This window comes from Nestor notabilis, unplaced genomic scaffold, assembly GCF_000696875.1.
Source record: "Nestor notabilis isolate BGI_N333 unplaced genomic scaffold, ASM69687v1 scaffold17654, whole genome shotgun sequence".
NCBI lineage: Eukaryota > Metazoa > Chordata > Aves > Psittaciformes > Psittacidae > Nestor > Nestor notabilis.
The window spans coordinates 1-23,897 of NW_009926199.1; the positions used below are offsets into that span (position 1 = coordinate 1).

A 23,897-nucleotide genomic window follows, 5' to 3' on the forward strand; every position below is an offset into this window, starting at 1 on the left:
CAACTCAAACCATTCTATGATTCTATGACTGTGACATAATAAAGAGTTACTGGTATCACTGTCTCACCAAAAATTTGACATATTTCAGGCTTAATGCTGAAATACGCTTTGACTTCACCAGCAAAAACATCAGGAAAAACTGGGAAGTGACCGTATTAAAAATATTGACAGAGACCACAAGCATCCTAGCAGGAGCTCATCATTACTCTAGGCCACATGCAAGAGGCATGTCCCAAGCACAGAAGAGCATGCTGGGAGGTAAAGAAGCTCAATTTAAAAGCATTTGTATGCAGACATGCCATGAGAGTAATGCAGTACCTGTGCTTGCTGTAACCCTGGGTACTGTGAAAGCTGAGACGGGGGTCGAACTTGTGGAGAGAAAATAGCAGCTTGGTCCATTGGCTGACCCTGAAAGACACATTACGCATCAGATACAGCCTCCACATCCCAGACAAGTCCAGCTTTGGGCACAAACCCCACCAAGTTGTGTCCTAAAGAGTCACGGAGACACTTGACCATTTTCTTCAAGACAGCACCATTGCTCACTGCCAAACTGCTGAAATGTATTTACTCATAGGAAGATGGAAGAATTGACTTTTGCTTGATGTCTGACACTACTGTAACACTGCAGCATTGAAGAATCAGCCATTTACTGAACAGCCGCCCTTTAAAATGGGGCTTTGCAAAGGCTTAGGAAAGAAGTAATCTAGCTGTCTTGAAGATAGTACATTAAATCATACAGGAAGCTTACAGTGAATGCTAATCTCTGTTATAGCACAGTTGGTATCTTTCTCAGGCTACCTGATCACTAGCCTTTCCCCAGAGGAAGCAAGCAAAATGCTGATTAGCAAATTTGATCATACCAGTATGATCAATGGGCAATGCAAGCATCTCCAGCTCCCAACCAGTACAGCCTGGAAACAAACTTCGTACTTGTGAGCAGCAGACAGGCTCATTTATTCATTTCAGATTGCCAAAATATTTATGTGTACCTAATGGAAATAATTTAAAGATTTCACCTTGAACTGCATTTGTGTATTTTGAAGCTTCAGAAAAGAGGGGAAAAAATAAATATAGACTTAATTTCAGGACCAAGATTGTAAAAAACTGGTGAATGAGAATTTGCCAAGGATATAAGCTAGTCCATGTATTTTCTGTGAGATTGTGGTGCTGCACAGATGCACCTCATAATTTCAAAGTCCATTCTACTTAAAAAAGCTCAGTGGCAGACATGAGCTGGAAGCAGCAATGCTCCTTCCTGCTGGTAGCCTCCCAGTTCACCACAAAACCAAACAAAAAATCCAAGTCCTCTAACAAAGACTCTGCCATTTTAATCAGGATGTCCTTACAGATATGTATTATAATTTAAGGCTAAAAGTGCCATTTGAACACACTGCAAGCAGCAGCATTACCATCAGGGCTACCTGGTGGAAAAGAAAATTTCACATGGGATAAAATACTGAAGCATCACTGGGACTCTCCTCCTTTACCTGCTCCCATCCCTTTAGTGTAACTGTACCGAACATTACCAAGCCTGTAAGCACAATCAGCAGTCCTGCAATCCAACTACTAGTTTGGACTGGGTTTAAAAACATGTGCATCCTCATCAACAGACCTGGGAAACAAGTAGAACCACCTTCTGTGAATGGGAATTACTCAGGGAAGCGGTGCGGTGGAGGGAAGCATTCCAGCTCCAACCGATCCAGCCCCAAGAGATATGACCTGCTGTGACCAGGGCTGGATTAACCACCCAGTGCTTTGGGTAGAGAGCAGACAAAAGAGGTCAAGATGCAAAACCAGGGGCAAAGCTGCCATAGGGTGCCACGGGGTTGGCACACACTCATTCTTCACACCTACCTTTCTTTTAAAAACAAACAAAAAGAAGACTGACCTAGCTAGGCTCTGGGAGCACCACTACAGTGGTCCCTAAGGTGCAGACGAGAGCAGGGAGCTCTGATATGACAAACTACACTAAGGAGGCATAAGCCACACTATGGATTTGTTTTAAAAACAAGCCAAATCTCATAGAAAATTCTGAAAAACAAATTAGGGAGTACAGGAGGTGTGAACAGAGTAACATCCATCAGTCCTGAAAGAAGTTCAGACAAAATTAAGTTTATCTGGAAAATTATCTGCAAAATCAGATGGGAAACTCTCGAAACAACAACTTCATGGGTGAGAAACTGAAACACTGAGCAGAATGTACATCTTGCAGATGGGATGCACATAAAACAGATGACAGCAAGCACAGGGAAAGGTACTCACATATATCAGATTTTTCTTTTTTTAAACAGACGCAAAAGAAGAAAAATAAACAAACAAAAAAAAAAGAACAATAATTTCTCTGAGCAAATTGATGACAAAACTTTTTCATAAAGTGCCAACCACAGCATAAATAAAGATGTAACTTGAAGTCACCCAAAGATGAAATCTGGTAAAACCATGACTGTTTTCTAGAATAACGTGTGCCTTAAACTACTTCCCAGAGAAATACAAATCAGACTGTGGGCTCTATGGAAGCTGGTCTGCGAAGTGGTGCTGCATGCACTGTCCTTTGGTTCTCTCAGCCACAGGTAACCTGGTGTGCCCAAGAGCAAAATTTGTCCGCTTATACCCATGCAGTGGAAACAGTGTCCCTTCAAAGTCAGGGGAAGTTACATCAGTGGAAATTGGATTAGGCCTTAATTCTATATGGAAACACTGAAGAAGCAGCTGCATGATCCCCACGACAAATAACGGGCAGGAAGCCACCGGCAAGTGTTACCACCCATCTCTTCCCCACCATGTAAAGCACACGCAGAGCAGCACACCTGGACTGAAAGCACCACTGCCCAGGCCAAGCAAGCACATGCACACCACCACATGTGAAATGTAAGCAAAAAGCTGCTCATCAGGTAGAGGACAGATCAATTTATTCCATGGCCACACATGGCCACTGAACATGCTCCTGTGTTGTGAGAGCTCTGCATTCTTGAGCAGCAGCAGCAGCAGCAGATGTTGCTAAATTCAAAGGGACTTCTCCCTCCAGGCATAATTTAATAACAAGTTGACTACACATGCAGGCCATTTGCTGCAAGCCAGAACTGTGCATACATGTCACACAAAAACAAAATAGGAAAAAAAAAAAAACAAACCCAAAACAAAAAAGGAGAAAAAACCCAAACACATTTATTCAATGCCAATGCAATGTTACAGTAATAACCACTGTTCTCTTTGTTCTACTCACACTCTAAGTTGAAGCAAAACTTACTGCTTTTTCTTGTCAAGGTATATGACCATCGTGTATCTGGAAGGAATTTCGTTTTCTACATGGTGCTGGGACTGGCAAAGGCAATTGTAGCAGACATGGCACTAATTTTGACCAAAATCTGACCATGTCTGACTTCAGAAGTAGGTAGTGGAACACTAATGCTTATTTAGATAAGATGATGATGATGATTTGAGAGACCTCACTATATACTTGCTGCCTATCTAGGTGTGCCTCGTTAACTGCAAATATGGTGAGCTATACCCTGTTCTGACATGCTACCAGTAACAACAGGAATAATTGCACACATATAAAATACGGACAATGGGGTAAGCAGCAAAGCCTTTTTAAAAACACTTTGCTTTGTCTTTCCAATTAGTGCTTTCAACAACATTGTGGGTTCCCTAAAAAAGGATGAAAGTCCTGCAAACTAACTCTGAAAGAGGTTTTCTAATTAGTATCTGGAAAGCTTTCCAACACAGATATTAGGGATGAAACTTCATGGCATCATTGGTTTTCCCCAGAAATGACGGAATTCTATGAAATCTAATAATTTAACAGGTTAAATTACTAAACTAATTAAAAAACTAAACAGGTTAACTGTTAGTTGTTTAGGAGATGAGAACAAGACGCCCACGCCAGCCATGCTTAGATGAACATGGCATCAAACAGATCTTGCAGCTATTCCCAATCTTTCACAGTGAGAAACACAACAGAAGAGGAAAAAAAATGATCAATGATGCAGTTACTGGAAATATTTACAAGAAAAAAATATTCTGTGTGTGCAAGTGTATTATTCACAGCCTTCCACATGCAGGCACTGCATTACCTAGGTGAGAGGAGTGCCAAAGCGCATCATTCGTACCAAAAGCAAAGTGTGCAGCCTGTGTGTTGAAATGCACGCATGTCTGTGCAAAAGGAAAAATAAGGAGAAGTTCACGGTCTCAAGGTGGTTACCATTATGTTGTCAAAGCCATCCTGAAGGGATACAGCAGTGCTACAGACATCCTAAAGAAAAGGACAGGCAAGAAAATAGCAAACAATACAAAGAATATACAGAATTAGGCTTGGTCTGTTAGTGGAGCACCTTTACATAGTTCACCTGTATGTACTCAAAATGCTGTTTAGGAATGGCATTTAGGAATGCTAACAAAGTTCTTTTAGGTGGTTTTTATGCTCAATACTTTAATGAAATTTGTGAACACAAACTCTAAACGTAGATGAGACTCCTCATCCACAGGAGCCTATTAACAGCTCTATACATAATACTCAATATTTATTTAACAAGTCGTAGTTCTTAAAGATCTGGCATCACAGCTATTTGTTTTCAAGAGCACAGCATGTGCAGCACAGCACTGAGGAGCAGAGCACTTCTACACTAGTTTTACAGAACTGTCCAGACCCTTGCTAGTGACTTCAAGCTGAGCAGGTAATTTCATTCTGCAGGGGCAGAAACATAAAAAAAAAAAAAACAAAGAAGAAACCTTCCTTATTTAAGCTCTACCTAACGACATACAGCACACAGTAGCAATGCTTACAAATCATCTTGTTCCTAAATTTTCAACTACCACCTCCAGGCTCTTCACTGCTATAGCATTTCCTACTCTAAATCCAGGACCACAGGAAGTACTACACAAGCTCCCCAGGGATGTGTTTCTGACCTACAGCACCACGCACATGTCCCTCTGGGGCAGCCCCCAGTGCCAGGAAGCATGCAGAGCCCCAGGTCATGGGGACCTCAGAGGGGTTCTCTGGTGTCAGCACTGCCCGCACAGGCTTCGACAACAAAGCAAGCAGACAGGTCAGCCTGGTGAAATGTTTATTCATTTCACTACAGTGACAGTTTTCACGTATCAGGCTGAATAAATCTCCCCAAACATCCAGTAAGGCAAAATGTTAAAAGAGAAACAATGTGTCCACCTGTCTCCAGCACACCACAACAGACCTGGCTGTGCATGCCACTATGTGGAAGTAACTGGGAAACAAAGTTTGGGTTTGGATAGCTCTGTCTTGACTTTGTTTACATCTGTTTAACTTGTAGCTGATTTATGGTTGAAATAAAAACACAGCTGATACAGAACTGCTGACTGATGAACATCCAGCACACGTTGCACCTTAGGTGAAACAGGTACCTGAACCTACCCTGCTGAATTTTAGTGCAACTTTTACATTTTTACTGTTACATTCTAACAGTTCAATCCAAATTTTATGAAAAAATTAATCATAGACACCTTATTAATCTTATTTAGACATGGATACATGTCTTCATGGTAAGTTTGTTCTCCCTACTGCCAACCTGCCTATGCCACACTTCGGAGCAGAAGTTAACCATTGTTCTTAACACCTCAGACACTATTCCTGTTTTAAACCAAAAGGGAAATTTTCCTCTAAATGTGACAACGTTAAAACCAGCATTTCTTAAATGTGAGAATAATGTGTTATTTTAGATCTTCAGTTATTACTTTTTGATCCCCTAGCCATAGGTAGTGACCATCATTTGTTTACTCTAACACTCTCACTGGAGCCTGTATTCTATCACAGTAATTGAAAGCCAGTTGGACCTAACACTAAAATAGTGAGATATTGCCTAATGTCAAAAATACCACAGGGTTTCTATTAAATAAGAAGTGATGTCTCACCACAGAGCCCAGTACCCTAACATGTAGGGTAGCTAACCCTGAGTACCTCATAGTGTCCACAGGACACTAATGAGTGATTAAATATCCATTGTACCACTGATATGATAAAACACAAATCTGGAGCTTGGAGGGCTCTTTGAAACAGAAAAATCCTGGTTTCATAATTATGAGCAGTCCCCTATAAAACTATCATAGCCCATTAGCAGTTTAAGTACCACAAAGGGCTTTGCAGGGAGACTGAAAGAGAGTTAAGAAGGATAATGAGAGCTGTAACGAAATAGAGACAGCGTGGGAGAAATTATTAGGAGACTTGCTGAAAATTTTTACTATTTTGAGCAAAGTGGGTGCATCACAGAGTTTAAAGGCAAGATGGCATAAAAGCAATATAATATATACTTCAGTGATGGTAGGAATGGGTACAGAAGGACTTTAAAATAACGAAGTTACTGGTTTCACCACCAACTACTGTACACATATTGCTGTTTATCTGGGATCCAAAAAACAATTTTCTGTTCTTACGCCATCTGTTCAAAAGCAGCCTATCTGTAGCAGCCTACTCTGAAAGCTTGCTCAGGCTCTGAAGGGTGTTGCACAACAGCCATGTGTGGTTTGGCGCACAGCAGCTGTACTCTGCAAAAATGTTAGAAGAAATACCAGCTATTTCTAGAGAACACGAGAGTGTCTGTGTGCACACGTGTATGGAAACAGCTCCTGATGGACTTCCTGGGTTTTTAATTGTGAGGAGCATTGCTGGGCCTCTGTTGCTTACACGTAGCTTGGTTGTACACAGCACCATGCAATTCCACTATGAAGGCCTCTGCGACACAACAGGGAACAAGAGTATCATCAAGTAGCAGAAGAAAACCTGATGTTATGAAACACAGAAAAAAAAGAAGGGACTAAGAGACCAAAGGGCAAATGAAGTTTCAAAGCAGATGGCCCTGGTTAAGCAATATTTGGGGAATTACTGCAATTGTCAATATCAGCTGGCTCCCTGCTCTGTAAGCCTATGCAGAGCAAGCAGCCCCTATGGAAGGCAGAAACACTGTGTTGGTTCTTCAGAGTTAGGTGTTTGGACAAACCTGTTGGAGAGACCGTGACTGTGCTTGCTGCCTGAGGAGCCGCTGCTGCTGCTGCTGCTGCTCTTGCTGCAGGAGTTTCATCTGGAGCAACTGCTGCTGAGGCGTGATTGCATGGATAGAGGGGGGCTGCATCATGGTGCCAGAGCGCCGCTGCAGCATGTTCGACAGGGCTTGCTTCGTATTAGTTGGAACAAAGGAGCCTGTTGGATCCAGCCTGGAACCACCTAAAACCACCCAAAACACAAATGCGTTCTCTGCCTTCCGTGAGAGTGTTGTTGGTACAGATCACTGCTAATTCATCAGCTCCTATTTGGTTAGCTCTACAATAAAGATGATAAACTTATCTCTGTAAAGGCAGACAGCGAACTGGATTAAACCAGATTACTGGCCTGAAAAATGAAACAAGCAAAATAACTTTGAAGACTGTCACTTGTAAATGAGAGAGAAAAGTGAAAAGACTGTTGCATGTTCTATGTCATATAAAACATGTGACTACTACTGATGAACAAAAGTTGCATGTCAGATCAAAAGCATCATATGAGCAGCTTATTATGTCACACCAATTTTATAATGAGATGGCAGTAATTTATGCACTCCATGCTATTTGATAAAAATCATGTATCTATACGTCAGACTTACAAAGGTGATCCTGTATGTTTGGTTTCAATATCAGCATCTCCTTAAACTTCTTAGCCACATATAGTCTGGTATATTCTGAAGACTTTTACACACTTAAAATACAGATCTAGTTGTACTCAGAGCTTCAGAAAAAATAGTTAACATTTTTAACTGGAACCAAACTTCTAAAATTCTCCTGCATACTATCGGACAAGGACACAATAGGATCTCTCAAATCATAACCTGCTGCCCCCTAGAGAAAGTAAAATACCTATGTTAAACTGTATGCATATTAATTGGAAGAAACAAAACAATCCCACAAAAAATTAAGCACATATCACAGGCACAAATGTTGAAAAAAATGCAAGCCCATGGATTTATTTATTCCATCTAGTAGATGCTAAATTAGCCCCCATGGCTCTTGGTATGAATCAAAGAAGAAATAATGCAAAGGTCATTTTCTCCTTTCAATTGTCCCTCTCTTATTTGACTCTTCACTGAACTTCTACTGGCTTTCTTATACTATCACCACAGTAGGTCGTTTTTGCTTATCTACCAAAAAAGGTTAATAGCTTAATAAAGATAGACCTACAACTGATAATAGAAAGCCTTAAAAAAAAAAGGGCTGACCAAGGAATGAAATAAATGGCCTCAGCAGACACAGGCTGCTTCAGGGAAAGTCAGAGACAGAACATGATTATAAGAAGACAACTTTTGTCACACACACCAAGTAATAAAGCCACATGTTTGTGAATTCAAAGCTTACCCATACCTGGTGGGAGGGATTGGTTCTGCACAAAGAAACCTGGCTGCTGTGGCTGGCCCATGATACTGTAACCCCACAAGGCAGGCTGAGGAGGATGCATCACTTGAGAGGAGACTGGGGAGTAAGTGGGAGGCACTCTGTATAAGTTGTTCTGTGGATATTCCTTAAAATATACAGCAAAAGTGAATGTTACTGACATTCATACCTTACTAACTCATAAATAATGCCAGTTTTCCTACTAAATTATTAAAGGACAGAGACAGTTCTCATTGTCATTTGCAACGATGTAAAAACCAGATTAAGTCTCAGGCTGCCCCCAGGTAATTAACATGAACAACTTCATGCACACACCATCCATTTTAACCTTATTAACAAGTATTTTTTGCAGGCTATAATTAGGTATAGCACAAGGACTGCTTACTGTATCAGCATAGAAATTACACGAAGAACTTAACTGAAACATCAAAAGGTCAGAAAATTATCTTAAAATTATAGCTACTGAAAATGCAACATGTAGGCAAACCAGCTGGATGCTGACAGAACACTATCACATCTAGAACGTGTATGACTATGCTGGCAGCAGTGTGAAGAAGACTTAATTGCACAGAATGCTGCTTCTGGAAACGCACATTATTATTTGGGTGGTGTCAGGGATGTTTTTCAAACCCTTGCTCTAATGATTCTTCAGCTTAGAAACCCACACCTCAAAACCCAATAAAAACTAAAAGGAAAAGCATCCCAGAAACCAGAACAAACCGCAAAGTAAATCAGTTCATCTATGTGAAAGAACCTCTTTCAAACCTGCTTACATTTGAATGGGACCTGGGTTTAAACTAACATGTTTGCTCTCAATGTAATTTGAACAAGAGGAATTTTAGAAATGGATACAAACAATAACAGCTGTACTTTACACCAAATGCAAGCATATACAGAACCTGAATCATATTTATTAAGATCCAGTGTAGCATATTTTACACAGCACATAATGTCCTAAGCATATTAGACCTCTACCCTAAGCTGTATTTGCCAGAAATCCACCCTCCTCCTGAACATGTCCATTCGCCCCCTTTATTAGGACCCTCTCTCCTGGGTGCAAAGCGATTTTTGAAGGTAGCTAGGACAGCACCATGTAACATCAGATGCTTCAGTGATATATTTCAGGTTTTGTATGGGGCACCAACTACTTACATCAGCCCTTGAGCTTGACTTTGACTTTCGTTTCCTGCTCTTCGTCTTCTTCTCGTCATCTGTGGCATGTTTTCCCTGATCAGAGAACTCTCCTGACTTTCTTTCTGGTTCCTGAGACACAGGTGTGGTGGGCTCTTCCTCCTCCTCCTCTGGAGGAAGGGGTAAGGGCTCGAGGTAGTAACTCCGTGGCTTGGGTTTGGTGTGCATGTGGTACAGGAGGAGATGCTGCTGCTCCTCGTATTTTATCACTTTCCTGTCGACACGAACTGTACCAAACCATGCCCAGGAGAGAGGAGCAGGATTTTTGTGACCTTCAAATAAATCCCAAGGGGACACCTTTTGTTTTGTTGAAACCTGAAGACCCTGTTTTAGAATAAAAGTGAAGTTCATATTTTAAGAAAGTTGAGCACTAAGGCAGATGCACTTTCTGTATCATTTGAGTCAGAAAAACCCAGTAAGGATTTTCTTCCTCCACAAAATGTACCAAATGCATACAGGTGAGATTTTAACCTTTACCCAAGGCTGCCATTATAGTACCATTTGCTTATAGCTATGCTAAAAATTTCAAATTCCATTATCATATTTTGAATGAGAAGTCAAGTATCTATCAAAAATTACTACTCTGAGAATATCCTGGCTAAAAGTTTACATAGTCAAATAAGGGGAAAAAAACCTAAGCACTCTATCACCAAAAAATGCCAACCCAGTCTGCAGAATAAAAAGCTCTACCCTAAGGTCTGTTCTTCTCTTGTAAACAAATTCACTTTAAGTCATGCATCCCTTTGTATTCCAAATAAATCCAAAACAACTAGTACACTTTTTTTCCCCTCTGTCTTTTGTAAGCAGGATCAATCACCCTCCATCTTCCTACCAGCAGGTAACAGGTCAAAAGGTTTCAGGTCAAAAGACCTCTCAAAGGTAGGATTGTGCTTGAAAACAAATACTTTTTTTAAGAGCTGCTGCTGTTCAACTCCAAGTCAAATGTAATTTCCTTTTTCGGAAACTTTTGTGGAGTTGGCATGATCAGTCAAGACCCTGTATCGCAGAACTGGGCAATTGAGCAAGCTTATGTGAACACTCATCCCATTAGCAGTTGCAAACTGACTGTGTACCCTGCACATGTAACAAGGGCGGGCATGTAGCAAATGTGACGACTGAAGTTTAAACAAATCAGAAAGTGAAATGTTACCCAAACTCTTCAATTTGTACAAGTGGCATAAAATTGTTTCCGTTAAAGATGCACATCATCTATCTAAAGCTCCAAGGCTCTGCAGTGAGTTGTCAGGGAGAGTGGGATGGGATGCTTCCAGTTCTGTTGCAGGGGTGGTGATGCCGGTGCATGGTCCCAGTCACTCAACGCTACTCAAACCCCTTTGGCTGTGGCGTAGCAACTCTCCGCGTGCCTCTAAACCCACTCCTGGTTTCACGCTCCCTGAGGATTTTCATATGGATCATGCAAACAAAAACTGTGCAAGAATATTTGGAACAGAAGTGTATTTGATTCTAAAAATGATCTGTCATTTGCAACTTTTTTTAAAGGTAGTATTCAACAGGTCAGGTTTTCCTCACTTTTGGCACCAGTCTCACAGAACGCCTGCCTGTTTTTTCAAAAGAGACTGCATTGCTGTGGCTGAAGGTTTAGTAATGACTGAGAGTGAACCAGAAAGCTGAAGTACAGCAGAAGTGCAACGCTTTCATGTTATTGCATATAGACGCACGTACTGTCCAAGCTGTACCTGTTTGCTTGAATTTCCTACGCTCCAAAAAGCATGGAAGAACTGAGATGAAAGCAAACATTTACTCTTGCCTGTTTCTTATCAATGGAGTCAAATCCTGCAATTTTGTTTCCCTTGGTGTCTATCAAGGATCCCATTGGCTCACAAGTGATAATATCACATGTCTGCTTCGGCAAAGGGAGCAGCTGGCGAACCTTGTCAATGCTTTCCGACCGCTTGTCTCCCAGCTCTTTCTAGAGAATAAATACATCCATCAATCAAACAAGGGGCAGGAGAGAGAGAAACATTATACTACTTTCATCATTAGAAAATGTCCAGTTTCTGGATGAGTCATTTCCTTGTACTTCTGTTAAATTTAAACAAGTGGCTTTGCAAGGGTTTTTTTGGGTTGTTTTGGGTTTTTTTATGTGTTTTTTTCCTTTTTTTTTGGTTGGGTTTTTGGGTTTTTTTTAGAATATAAGTTATCTTTTCATCTCTTGTTTATACAGAACATAGAAAACGTGTAACACAAAGTTAGTGTCTCAAACATGAATAAAATAACTAAGCATCTTGCAGGGTCCCCACTTTTAATTTAATATGAAGAAAATACTTGAAGTCTGTCTTCCCACCCCCAAATTCCTGTATTCTTATTATCTTCTTTTTATCCTTGTTATCACTTAGGGCCGTTTCAATCTCTCCTCTTTTTCCAAGAGGCCTTCCCAGACACTGGAAGCGACAGGACTAAAACAAGCACAGAATGCAATTTGAAAGAAATGCTGAAAATGACAAGACATAACACTTACTTTTAATTTTTTCACTAAATTCATATAAGCCCTTTTGTTTTCCTCAGGCCCTCCTTGGGAAGCGTTTGACAAGTCCGAGGCAAGTGTCCCATTGATGAGAACACCCAGCATATCAAGCACGGTTGTGAACAGTTCACTGGGAGGAAAGACAAGTATTACCCTGACAACTACTGATTGCCAAGAGATGCAGGGACAGATACTCACAGCAAAGGCCACAAGCGCAGCCCTTCAGACAAACTGGGTTTTTCAGAGCTTTCTGCACGGACACACACCTCAGCTTACATGCATAAGCCCCAGCACATACATTCAGGTGGACTGTCAAGACATGCACACAAATCTTATTGTAAACCCCTGTTCAGAGCTACAAACAGCAGAAACTAGTAACAGACAGTCATTGGGAATTACAGGCTCCAACTTAGGGAACCACTCAGGTATGTGCTTGTTAAGGAAAAGTGTAAATAGTGGCTCCAGTGCTTTCCAAACCAGAGGTGCTTCCTGAACCAAGACCAGCACTGAACATGGAAATTGCGCTCAAGCAGTAGGAGGGTAATAGTAAGAAAAACATAACAATAACATATATGCTATCTAAACTTATAAGCGCTAAGGACATGAATTAGCTTGTTTAAACAGTGCAGACATACTTGTTGGTCTGCAAATCAACAGTTCCTGAAGTGATTATCTGGAGAAGCAGAAGTGCCCAGTCCGTGGTCCACTGGGTACTCCTCTGCACAGTGTCAAACATGCCACCTACCTGCAAAAGAACACAGCAGATAGCAAGGCTCTGCATGTATCTCACAGAGGCACGGTTCCCTTATCAAATGGGTTAATTATGAACAAAACTTCTTTCCAGTTCCCGCTAGGTCTTGTGTGTTGAATGCCACCTTGAAGTGCTGACTTTAAATAATGTTCCTCCCCACCCCATGTTCCCAGTAAAAAGCTTCTCCTAAGGATCTGTAGAAAAGCAGAATATTATTACACTTCTCCTCCAGTTTTGTATCGTCACTTTCATGTTTGATGCAACAAATTTAAGTCAGTGAAAAAATTCTCAGAACTGAAAAAGTGTCAGATTAAAACTTTCTAGTTATCACTTTCCCACACCCAAAAATTAGACAATAATGTCCAGTGAAAAGAGAAAACAGATCTGAAGAAACAGATAGCATGGATTGAAAATGAAAACTGCTGAAAGATGTATTTTATCCTATGAGCAATTTTTCACTATTGCTATCAGCATAGTGCGATACTGTAACACATGCCTTGGCTTTGAGAAGGAGCCATTTTATGCTTTACTTTAAGTGCAGTCACAGTGATCCCAAAGCTGGTCACAGCTGGCTCAAGTCCCTTTGACGTGAACCAGGAGCAGTGCAAAGGCTATGGTTACCCCTCTAGTTGCACAGCTGCATCTAAGCAGCTGACAAAGACACATGAAGAGAACAACACTGCAGTGTTACACCTATCTTGGTGCTCCCTTATTTGGCCTCCACAATCCTACTGCACTGTGCTAAACAGGCTGCGGTGGTCCTGACCTCTGGTACACAGGTTTCAAGAGATATGGGACACTGGAGAACTCAGTGGAAACTTTCTAAGTTAATACATATATCCAAGTAGCAGCAACTGAAATTGCACAGGTAAGTTAAATAGCTGAATGTTACATTCCCTGGAAGCTCTCAAATTCTCAACTATATTGACTGCCCAGTTCTATAAAATCCTTGCTTGTTACATGGGGATAAAACATCAGTGGGCAACAGCCTGGAACATCCACAAAAAGATGATACATTTCTGAGGTTCCAGGGACATTGAAATGAAGAAAGCACCAGAAAAATAAAAGCACAAAGTATAGGGTGCCATTCCCATTCATTTTATATGATTAATGTCCAAACATTATGGTCAGGAGGCATCAGCTGAAACAAGAGAGACAGAAAGAATAGAGACAACCACCAATGGAGTAGAAACACCCTTGTGTCAGGGCAGAGGGGTACTAACAGCCCTTGCTATCCCTGGCCAGCCCCACCTGGGGCTAATCCCGCCCCTGGCCCAGGAGCCCCCAGCTGGGAGCCTGAGCCTGTCCCTGTGGGACCATGCCAGGGCTGCATCTGACCCTGGCTCCCCTCACCGGGCCTGATCCTGAGCCACCACAGTGAGCTGACGTCCTGGTGTGGCCTCAGCACAACCCCATCCCAGCAGAGGTACCTGATGCCCAGGCTGGGAGCTGCAGTACTCCTTAGCTGCAAGCTTTCAGGAAGCCCGAGCCCATGTGGCACCCTGACATGGTACCTTCCCTCTCCTTACCACCTGCTTCAGAGTAGCTGTTACAACTTTTTATAACATCAGGATAACCACAGAAGTTTTTCTTACCAAGTTAAGACGAAGTTGTAGGGCTTCATGCATCATTTGCCTAGCTTTAACATCATCCTGGTACCGTTCTTCCCTCCAGTTGCTAAGGATCTAAGAAAAAGCATTTGATTAAGGTTGTTTTATTGCTGTAAAGGAATGTTCTCCCATTAAGTATTTGTGATGATTATCTGTAAGGAATCATAAAAGATTATGAACCTTTTTATCCTTGTGCCTGTTTAAGGTTTAGAGCAGATTAAGCTCACTAGTAGAGGGGAAATGTAAAGAGTTGATACTATGCTATCAATTGTGTTAGTTATGCATTTATTAAAAATATTGTTTCAAACACCCTGGTTAACTGTTCACCACAGGTAAGCAAATAGACCTCTTGTACTGGATGCAGCTTCCCAACCAAATCTGGTGGGATCTCTGCATGAGAAATGACCAGAGCCCCAGGGACCAGCTGCATTTCAGGGCAGAACCCATACAACAAAAGAAAGCCCAAGTGGCAGTGACACCAGGGGGAAAAAACCTCAAAGAATGAACTCCTCCTATTGCCTATCAGCTCAGGTCCAGGCTGCAACATAGCTCCAGCCTGGACCTCAGCTGAGAGGCAATACGAGAAAACAATGCACCTTAGGCATCAATTTTCACTGTCACAGTAATTCATAGAAACTAAAGACAGAGAAAAGGAAACATGCACCCACTATACTGGGCACTGTATACATTCATTTTAAAGACCATCTTAAAGAGCTATTGTAGGCTAGAGCATGAACCACGTGAGAGCAGGAAGTTCAGAGCAGAATCGGCAGAACTTGTGAGGAAGCACAAGTGATCCAAAGGAAAAGCTGTAGGCAAGGGGCCAGTCTGGGACTAGCAATATTGGTTTTTAAAAATACAAAGAACTCTTAATCTGTAGCAGCTGGAGAAGACGAAGGATTTTCCTAAACACGGAAAATTTCAAACATAAAAACCTTTTATGATTAGCTAGAGACTGAGAAGACTATTCCTTTGGGTACAAACATCAGTTACTGTTTTTCCTGGAAACAACTGAAATCAGACTCAAGTTCATTATATTTCTTTGCAACAATTTTAGAAAAAAAGATGTATTCACTCTCTAAAAGGAACAAACACTTCCCCATTCTTCCTTCCTTGGACTGTTCCTTTTGGCATAGCATTGCATTGTAATTTTCCTGGGTTTACATCATCATATACCCATATAAACGATGACACATGAAACATCTCACAAAGGGTGCTCATGGTTATGTGCTTGTTTTACCTGATTAACTTGATTCTGCAGTGATGTTAGAAGCCCTTCCCGTTGCTCATCCTGCCCCTTAAGGCAAGTAAGTACCAACGAAAGGAAAGGTTGCTGACTCAAGAGAGACATGCTTTAAGAGAGGCAAACACAGAAGTCAATTAGTGAAGTTATTTTGATACTTCCCATCCTTGCTCCCTTCCTTGTTTTGTCTACTTTTTTTCCTTGAAGTGGCACTGGCTGCATCTAAGTCTGTTTCTGTTTTAGTAAATTAAGGCTTTGCCAGGCAAATTAAAAGATCATGTACATAAGTGGGCACAGCACCAGCCAGTGTAAACACACATATTATGCGTGTCATTACTGAGAACCCACCTAGCCCAGGGCACGGAATGACCAAAAGTTGCATGGACACTTGAAGGCCTGACTCAAAATCAGACCATGTTATTTTAAGACTAGTTTAATTAACTGGGGATACAATTTTAGTGGAGATTAGGCAGCTAAAGTTTCTAACCTATGTTAGTGGTCTGATGTGAATTCCAAGTAGTTTCCCATGCAAGCACTGATTAGTGATAGCTGCCTACCTAAACTGCACAAAAATTCTATCACAGGCTTAGCGTAGATAAACTGAGATGCAGCTTTAGCTGGTTGCAGGAGCTATGCCATACCAATGCAAGGGTGTTCAATATTTTTTTATTATTATATTAATGTGTATCCATTATAACATAAAATTAAGACAAACTGAAAGAAATACACAAAGATAAATTTGAAAGTACATGTGAAGCAGAAGAGAAGTTTAAAAGGTCAGCAAAGGGATTTGAGTAACAGCTTGTGTAATGATTTTTGCAGTTTTAGGTATATAAGCTCCTTGAAAATTCCATGTGTCTATAAACACAACATAAATACATGTGCACACATGCACACGTGTATTGATTACAAGTAGTCATTTTAACAGTTATTTTCATTTGGAATTTAACTTGACTTCAACAATTTAGGTGACAATTAGTATAAAGGAATGGCAAAATCCCAAGGTCCAATAAAAGCTGAAAAATAGAAAGTCTGGATTTTCAAAAAGCCATGTTAAAGAGCAGTTTTTCAGATTTTAGGAACAACATGGTAGGAACACCTCCTCATTTTCTCATTAATTTCCTTAAGAAAAATTTACAGTTTGCAAGACAGTTATTATTGCAACTGCTATCCCTACTACCTAAAGCAGAGTACGAAAAAAGAGTTCTTATATATGCGTCCTGGTTTCAGATGGAACAGAGTTAATTTTCTTCCTAGTAGCTGGTGCAGTGCTGTGTTTTGGCTTTAGTCTGAGAACAATGCTGATAACACACTGATGTTTTAGTTGTTGCTAAGTAGCGCTTACCCTGATCAAGGACTTTTTAGTGTCTCATGCTCTGTGAGTGAGGAGGGGCACAAGAAGCCCAGGGGGAGCCAGGACAAACTAACCAAAGGGTTATTCCATACCACAGCATGTTATGCCCAGTATATCAGCTGGGGGGAGTTACCCAGAAGGGACCAATCACTGCTTGGGTTGAGATGGGTATCAATCAGCAGGTGGTGAACAATTGTACTGTGCATCACTTGGGTTTCTGAATTTTCATTTCTTTTTTTTTTTTTTTTTTGTTCCCTATTATTATTATCAGTATTGTGGGGTTTTTTTTGTATTATTTCTATTATCACTATATTTTACTTTATTTCAACTACTAAACTGTTGTTATCTCAACCCGCGCGTTTTACATTCTTTCAATTCTCCCCATCTTGCCCAGGGTGCTGTGGGAGGAAAAGGGTTAGTGAGAAAGTGGTACTTAGTTACCAGCATGGTACTTAGTCACCAGCTGGGTTTAAACCACAACAATATGCAATATAAGATTTCATACTTTCCCACAGTATCACTGGTTTTCCCACTCACAGAGTAGTAAAGTTTGTTTTCAACAAGCGGTTTTCAAAAAGTGGTTTGTTTTCTTCAGTAACTGTACTTCGGAAGAGTTTCACAACAAGAAAGATAGTTGGTATTTGAAGCTTGTGTATAGTATTGAATTTGAAGCTTGTGTATAGTATTGAATGTAATTTCTATCATAACTCTAAGGAAGTACAAAAATTATAGGCACTGTGGAAGAGTATTTGACTAAAGAAAAATCAATAACCATTAAGTCATTAAAATTCTCATGTGCTTTGAAAGTTAAGAGATGAGCTCAAGCTTAATTTCCAACAGGAATTAGATGACATCTTATGACAATTATGGGATCTTAATGGCAAGGAAAGTGGCCTACTGACATGGAAAGGAAGAGACAACGACAGTTAGACATTATCTTAAATGTCTAACTTTTCCCACCACCAAGCTGCAGAATAGCCACTGGAAGATGTGCTACAAAGCTTTCACATTTTGTCCTCTGATACCAATGATATTTCTTCAAACTAAATGAAACCTGAACCCTGCTTGGGGTTGATAACTTTTTGCTCCACAAAAGTGAAGCAATGAGGTTTGGTGAAGCCAAAATCCAGCCCTCAGTATACCCCTCCTTCAGAACTACCTTTCACCTCTGTGTATAGGGATTTCCCAAGGTCGTACCTTTTTTGTTTCTGTCTATCTCTCTCCTTCTTAGAAGATGACCCCAAATGCTGACCTTTCTCCAGCTCCTCTCCCGCAGCTTTCAAGACCCTACCTTGAACTGAGGTAGGCAGTTTTGCAATCAAGGGAGCCACCAGCCACACTCCTCGCCATTCAGAGGAACTAGAAGTAGAACAAACTTACTTCAGCCAAAATATCCATGTACTTTTGCAAAGAGTATTAGCTGTTACAAGACTGAACTGCTTTAATAAAACTGTTGGCACAATGCATCTGGAGTAACTAGTGTGGACTGAGCAGTCACCATTTCTGGTTTCCAGAAAGTTCAAGAATAGCAACTATATTTACTGTTAAACAAAACTAAACAGAAGTAACCTTCAGGTAACTCATTTCTGTACATTCCTTTTTCAAGTGCAAAAAAGTCTAGGCAATCTATGCATAATTAAGTATCATGTTGGCTAAAATAATTAAAAAGGTGCTACAAAAAATACCTTAGGAATGTCTTTTTACCATTCTGTCTTGTATTACTTGTGTCAGCATTTCCAACAGAGTTTGGATTGAAGAGGCCTATACCAGAGTTAGAAGAGTTATTGTTTAGATCAGCGGATTGCTGAAACACCTCTATTGTCGCCTTTGCAATATTATCCAACAAGCTGTTCATTTCAGCCACAGACCCAGAACCCTACAGTAAAACATAAGTAAACTAGCACATTCATGGTATGTTTGCTCATGGACTACGTTAAAATTTAACATACTTTTTTGCATTAAATATTTAGATAAGAAAGTTTGAAAACAAATACTCACAGGCTCCTTCATGCACTGTTTGATCATTAGTTGCAGCTCCAACCAAGACTGCCGGAGAGTCCACTGATCTAAGTTCTGGGTAAGAATTAACATTACAAATGTCAACACTTCAGGTCTGAAGAAAAAAAAAATCTCATAGTTGAACATGGTACATGCAAAACATTATCTTATAAACAGATCATCACAATCACTATAATTTTTAATAGTCTAATGACATGTGAAAATATCAGACCTATCAAAGAATGTACATTAACTTCCATATCTTTGCAGCTAATATCCTTACTCGATACTTTTGACCACACAACTTTGCTGAATAAAAATGTCACTCTCTGTAAAATCTGAGTTTAGTTAAGTGTGAATATGGAAAATGTAATTCACTCCTTCATTAGTAATTATATTACTCCATGGCACTGCCATCCTAGTGGACATGTTCGCATTTAGCACAATGGCCAATCTGATTCTTCGCAGGTCTATTCAAAGAAATCCCAAGCACTTGTCTTTATAGTTTAAGAAATTAAGTGTCCCTAGTGCAGCTGAATTTGAAGACATGATCAGTTTAGGACTGTCCATGAAGGCACCTGAGCCTTTCCCGTGGGCAGGAGTGCCTTTCACCACAGTAGTGTTAGAGGCCTACTGAGACCGTAGGCATCTCAACCTAGGCAACCCTAAAAGCAGCTCCCTTTTCAGTGGCTTCCTAATGACTGACAACAGTGAACAGCAACAATGATCATGCTGCATGCTTGTTTCTTCCATAACTGTGGAATCAGACATAATTAAACATCAGAAGTCACACAACAAAATGTTTCCCAGAGTGGGAATCCTGAGCACATGCAGCTTTTAATGAAGAATCTAATGCTTGATTGCACCAGAAACTGCAAATCAGTGTCAACTGGTGGTGCTGGTGAATGATAGGTTAAAAGCCAGTACATCACAGGTAGTTTTTCTTCCTTTTCCCCATTGCATTACCTGAAGTATGCACTTGATATGCTGCCTCTGAGGGTTGTCACCCTCCGTGCATTCTTTAATACCATGAGGATAACAGATAAGTTGAAGCAGTTTCTGTGCTTGTTTGTTTGAAAGAACGGGATCCAAAATAAGATCTTTGTCTGTGCACAGCCTCTCAGGTTCTTTTAAACAGTGTTCTCCAACCCATTCCTATAAGTAATCAGATAAACAGGTCCAGAACATAGTTTCAAGACAATATTAACTTTTGGTAAGCTAAACAGAAAAGTGATTTTTCCACCTGCAAAGCTTGAAGTGAACTACGGTTCATGCAACATTGAGATTATAAATGCCTTCTGTCATTCAGTACCTCCTGAAAGTACAAGATTGTTAATAGTTTTTTTCCAAAATGAATTTATTCTATATTCTGAAAGCAACTTTGCAATAGAGCAAATGCTAATGCAAAAGCACTTGAACAGACAGCTGACGGTCCTATTGTCTGCTCAAAGCCTTTGAGATTCAGGTAGGAAAAAAACCTGATTTTTTTTAGAGTTCTCATAGAGAGCAGGGAGATGCTAATAGCTAAAGCAATTTCTTCTCCCCCAGTAACATACTACGCCATGTATAAATTTTCCAAATGAGAAAACCCAAACAGAACTCAAATACTGAAATACTTCAACAATCATTTTGCACCAAAATACATGATAACACTTTTCAAATAAAATAGCACTGTTTCTCCAAATGAAGACGGATAAGTACTTTAGAGATTACCTGCTGACAAATTGTTCTTAGCACATATCTAGCATACTCGCTTAAACTAGCAGTTTCTATTTGAACAGCTTTTCCACATGCTTTCAAAGTGTGAGAAGAACCCCAGACTTCATCCTCATTGAGTTCATCTAACAAGCCTCTCATATGGAAGTCTTCACTCTTCAAAGAGTTGACATTGTTGTTGCCAATTTCGGCATCACCTGCACAGCAGAAGCACAGAAGCAGAGGGTGAACTTCTGCTGATGCCCCCAGATCGCTTACCTGCCAGGGGATGTCTCTGCAGGGACAGGCCAGCTGAGGGGTAAAGCAGGAGTGAGGCAGCCACAGTAAAAGGGCAGCACTAATGGACTCTGAAAAATCACCATGGTCAAAGTATTCTCCACTTGCTTCATTTTGCATAACATCTTTGTAATGGATATTTCAGAAGTAGAAAAAGGTTTAAACAAATCAAACACAAGTAAAGCCACTATGTGCTCAACAAGAAAAGTTCTGTGAGTATATGAAACTGCTTTGGCAGATAAGGAAGAGTTGGGTTACTGACTCTTCTCAGGTATTCCTTTCCCAAGTCTTATTTTTATTTATTATCACTCCATAGATCAAGAGACAAATTTTGACCAGTGGTCCCTTAGCCCACCTTCCTATGAACTTCTTGACAAGACAGACTGATCTTCCAGGGAATGGAGAGGGGTAGAGCATGCTGAGGGAGCCTGGCCAACACTGGTGAGTCCCTCCTCCTCCCTGCAAGGTACTGGCACAGCAGTACAATCACCATCTACCTGAAACCAACAGGGCTGACCAGAGACAAGGAAGAACACCTCAGACACAATACAAAAAAAAAAAAAATCAGAACTGTAGCAGTTACTGTTTTACATATTTACAGGCCTGGAACCTTGGGCAATGAAAAAGATGCAACTACAGTATGTAGTAGTGGGGAAAACAACACAAACCACTGCACATAATCATACCCCAGAGCCTGCAAGGCCATCCAGCAGCCTGCATGAAGAGTGGGCTAACACAGCCTAATGTTTGAAGTCACCAGAAAGTCCCATGGTTCTTATGATAGTCATCTCTCAGAGAACATCTCAGATCAACAACTAACGTGACATGACAAGGCTAAATGGCTTGCTTCAGTCACTTATTCACACATACACAGAACAGCACAAGGAACCAGCTCTGTAGAAAGAGGAGAGACTGAATGAACAGTGTTGTCACTCATGAGACAACACTGCTATTTTTCCAATAGCAGAACATATCCTGAGAGGTGAGAGTTAAAATCTTTGTTCCCACACACCCAGGCAAATCCAAAAACCTCCATATCACTGACCCAATGACTGGTAGATCAGACACATCAAGCCCCAAAGAACCCAAAGGTCAGGACAAGCTCATTGCAAAGAGCATGGGAAACAAGCTGATGGAAGCCTGTGCCCAACACGTGTGAACAGAGAGCAGCAGCAATCAGCCTGTCCACACCCTCCATTCAACATCTTATGAGCTTGTGAGCACAATCATATCAAACCCAAATCTGTACCCTTGAAGGACAAGAGGGAAGAACCTGGCAGACAAATAATACATTTCCAAATATAACATTTTTGGTACAGAAGGAGATGTGCTGCAGTATATGCACAAATAAACTGTGTGCCTGATACTTCCTTCATACCACCCTGCACCAGACACTACCCAAACCACACCCCTGCACAGAGATGAAACAACACATATTCGCACCACACACCATTAATGAAGAAAACCAGCAAATCTCAGCGGTCTGAATAGCAAAAGAACATCAGTAACAGCCATAAACGTATTTCAAATTCACTCTCAACTCCACCAGTCCATCCCAGATAGCTATACCTTTAACACCTTTCCCAATACAGCCACATCGTTAAGGATCAAGGGGTTTTGAGACAGTTCTGAGACACTGGCCAACAGAAAATACAATAATGACACTCTAGGGAGGTGTACCTCAGTGGGTCTGTCCACATCTGGAAGATCTTACTTGGTTAACTGGACATTTACTTAACTCCAAAAATACACATCACCATAGGTTACAATCTTTAACTGAACTTAAGCTAAACCAAAGCTCTAAGGCATTTGTTTGGAAAAAAACGTATTCATCATTCATGAAGAGTTGCTTAGCAGCGATTCTTTCACAACTTCCACAATGACAGACACGTGATTTGTGGTAAGACACAGAAAAAGGTGGGAAAAGTGAACTGAGATCATATTTTCTCTCCATATTTGAGAGGGACTCGCCTGAGTTTGAAATGTACTGGGACTTTGTGGTAGGGGTAGGGGTCAAAATGTGAAAAAGTCACATCTGCTTAAAGCCTCATCAGCTGGGGCTGACTCACCAGAGAAAAATCCTGTCTCTTGACCTTCTGTGGAAATGCTACTTACATGCTACACAAGCACAGACGGCAGACACATTTGTCTCTTGCCATCAGGATTTTCCTTTCCCAGGAGCACTCCCAGGAAAGTGAACCGGCACTATCTCTTTTTTACCCAAACACTAGAACAAAAACATTACACATGACTCTATAATCTTACCAAGCATTAAAATTGCTTTTAAGACTGCAAACACAGCTCCCACTTCTATACTGTTGTGAGCAGCAGCCAAGAGGTGACGATCACAAGAAGAACGAATTCCAGGAAATAATTTGCCTATGGAAAGAAGATAAAATCTTGTAGAAAACGGCAGTTGTTTACCAACTAAAATTTCCTATGTACAAAATCCCTTTCATCTAGAATGGCTACAGAAGTACAATAACTGAATTAAGAACTCAGTTTTCTGGAACTGAAAGTGAAGACCAACAGGTAAGTCATTAAAATCAACTGGGATATGTGGTTATGAAGTATTAATACCAAAATAAGCTATGATAATTTAAATAGAAAAAGGATCTTGTCTTTCACTGTGTCCATGTAAACAGTGAATTTAACCACGAGACACTGACATGTATTTTAGTTTTGACTTCACAGGTTTAGGAATTACTTCCCTCACCTAGTCTTCATAACAAATAAAGCAAAATTAATTAATATAAATGCCTGTTGCAGTTAAGCCTAATTCTGCAGCTCAGAAGCAGACTTCAGAAGAAGCCAGTGAATGCTTTTTCTAACTTGAAGATAAACAGACAGAAAGACAGGGAGAGAGGGAGGGAGAGAGGGAAAGA

The 23,897-nt window shown here is 40.6% G+C and overlaps 1 protein-coding gene across 1 annotated transcript in view; it reads right to left on the minus strand.

Moving 5' to 3' along the window:
- Positions 1–318: 318 nt before the first annotated feature.
- MED12L (mediator complex subunit 12-like) overlaps positions 319–23,897 on the minus strand; it is a gene marked incomplete at its 3' end in the record, with an annotated part of 36,760 nt that continues 13,181 nt past the window's right edge. The window contains exons 11-25 of the mRNA XM_010013428.1: positions 23,278–23,391; positions 20,734–20,933; positions 19,987–20,175; positions 19,021–19,095; positions 18,708–18,898; positions 18,220–18,381; positions 15,666–15,777; positions 14,411–14,500; positions 12,700–12,809; positions 12,059–12,194; positions 11,348–11,509; positions 9,541–9,903; positions 8,359–8,515; positions 6,969–7,192; positions 319–408 (exon numbers count right to left, since the gene is read on the minus strand). Of these exons, the coding sequence (XP_010011730.1) occupies positions 319–408; positions 6,969–7,192; positions 8,359–8,515; positions 9,541–9,903; positions 11,348–11,509; positions 12,059–12,194; positions 12,700–12,809; positions 14,411–14,500; positions 15,666–15,777; positions 18,220–18,381; positions 18,708–18,898; positions 19,021–19,095; positions 19,987–20,175; positions 20,734–20,933; positions 23,278–23,391 (2,375 nt within the window). The remainder of the gene's footprint in view (positions 409–6,968; positions 7,193–8,358; positions 8,516–9,540; positions 9,904–11,347; positions 11,510–12,058; positions 12,195–12,699; positions 12,810–14,410; positions 14,501–15,665; positions 15,778–18,219; positions 18,382–18,707; positions 18,899–19,020; positions 19,096–19,986; positions 20,176–20,733; positions 20,934–23,277; positions 23,392–23,897) is intronic.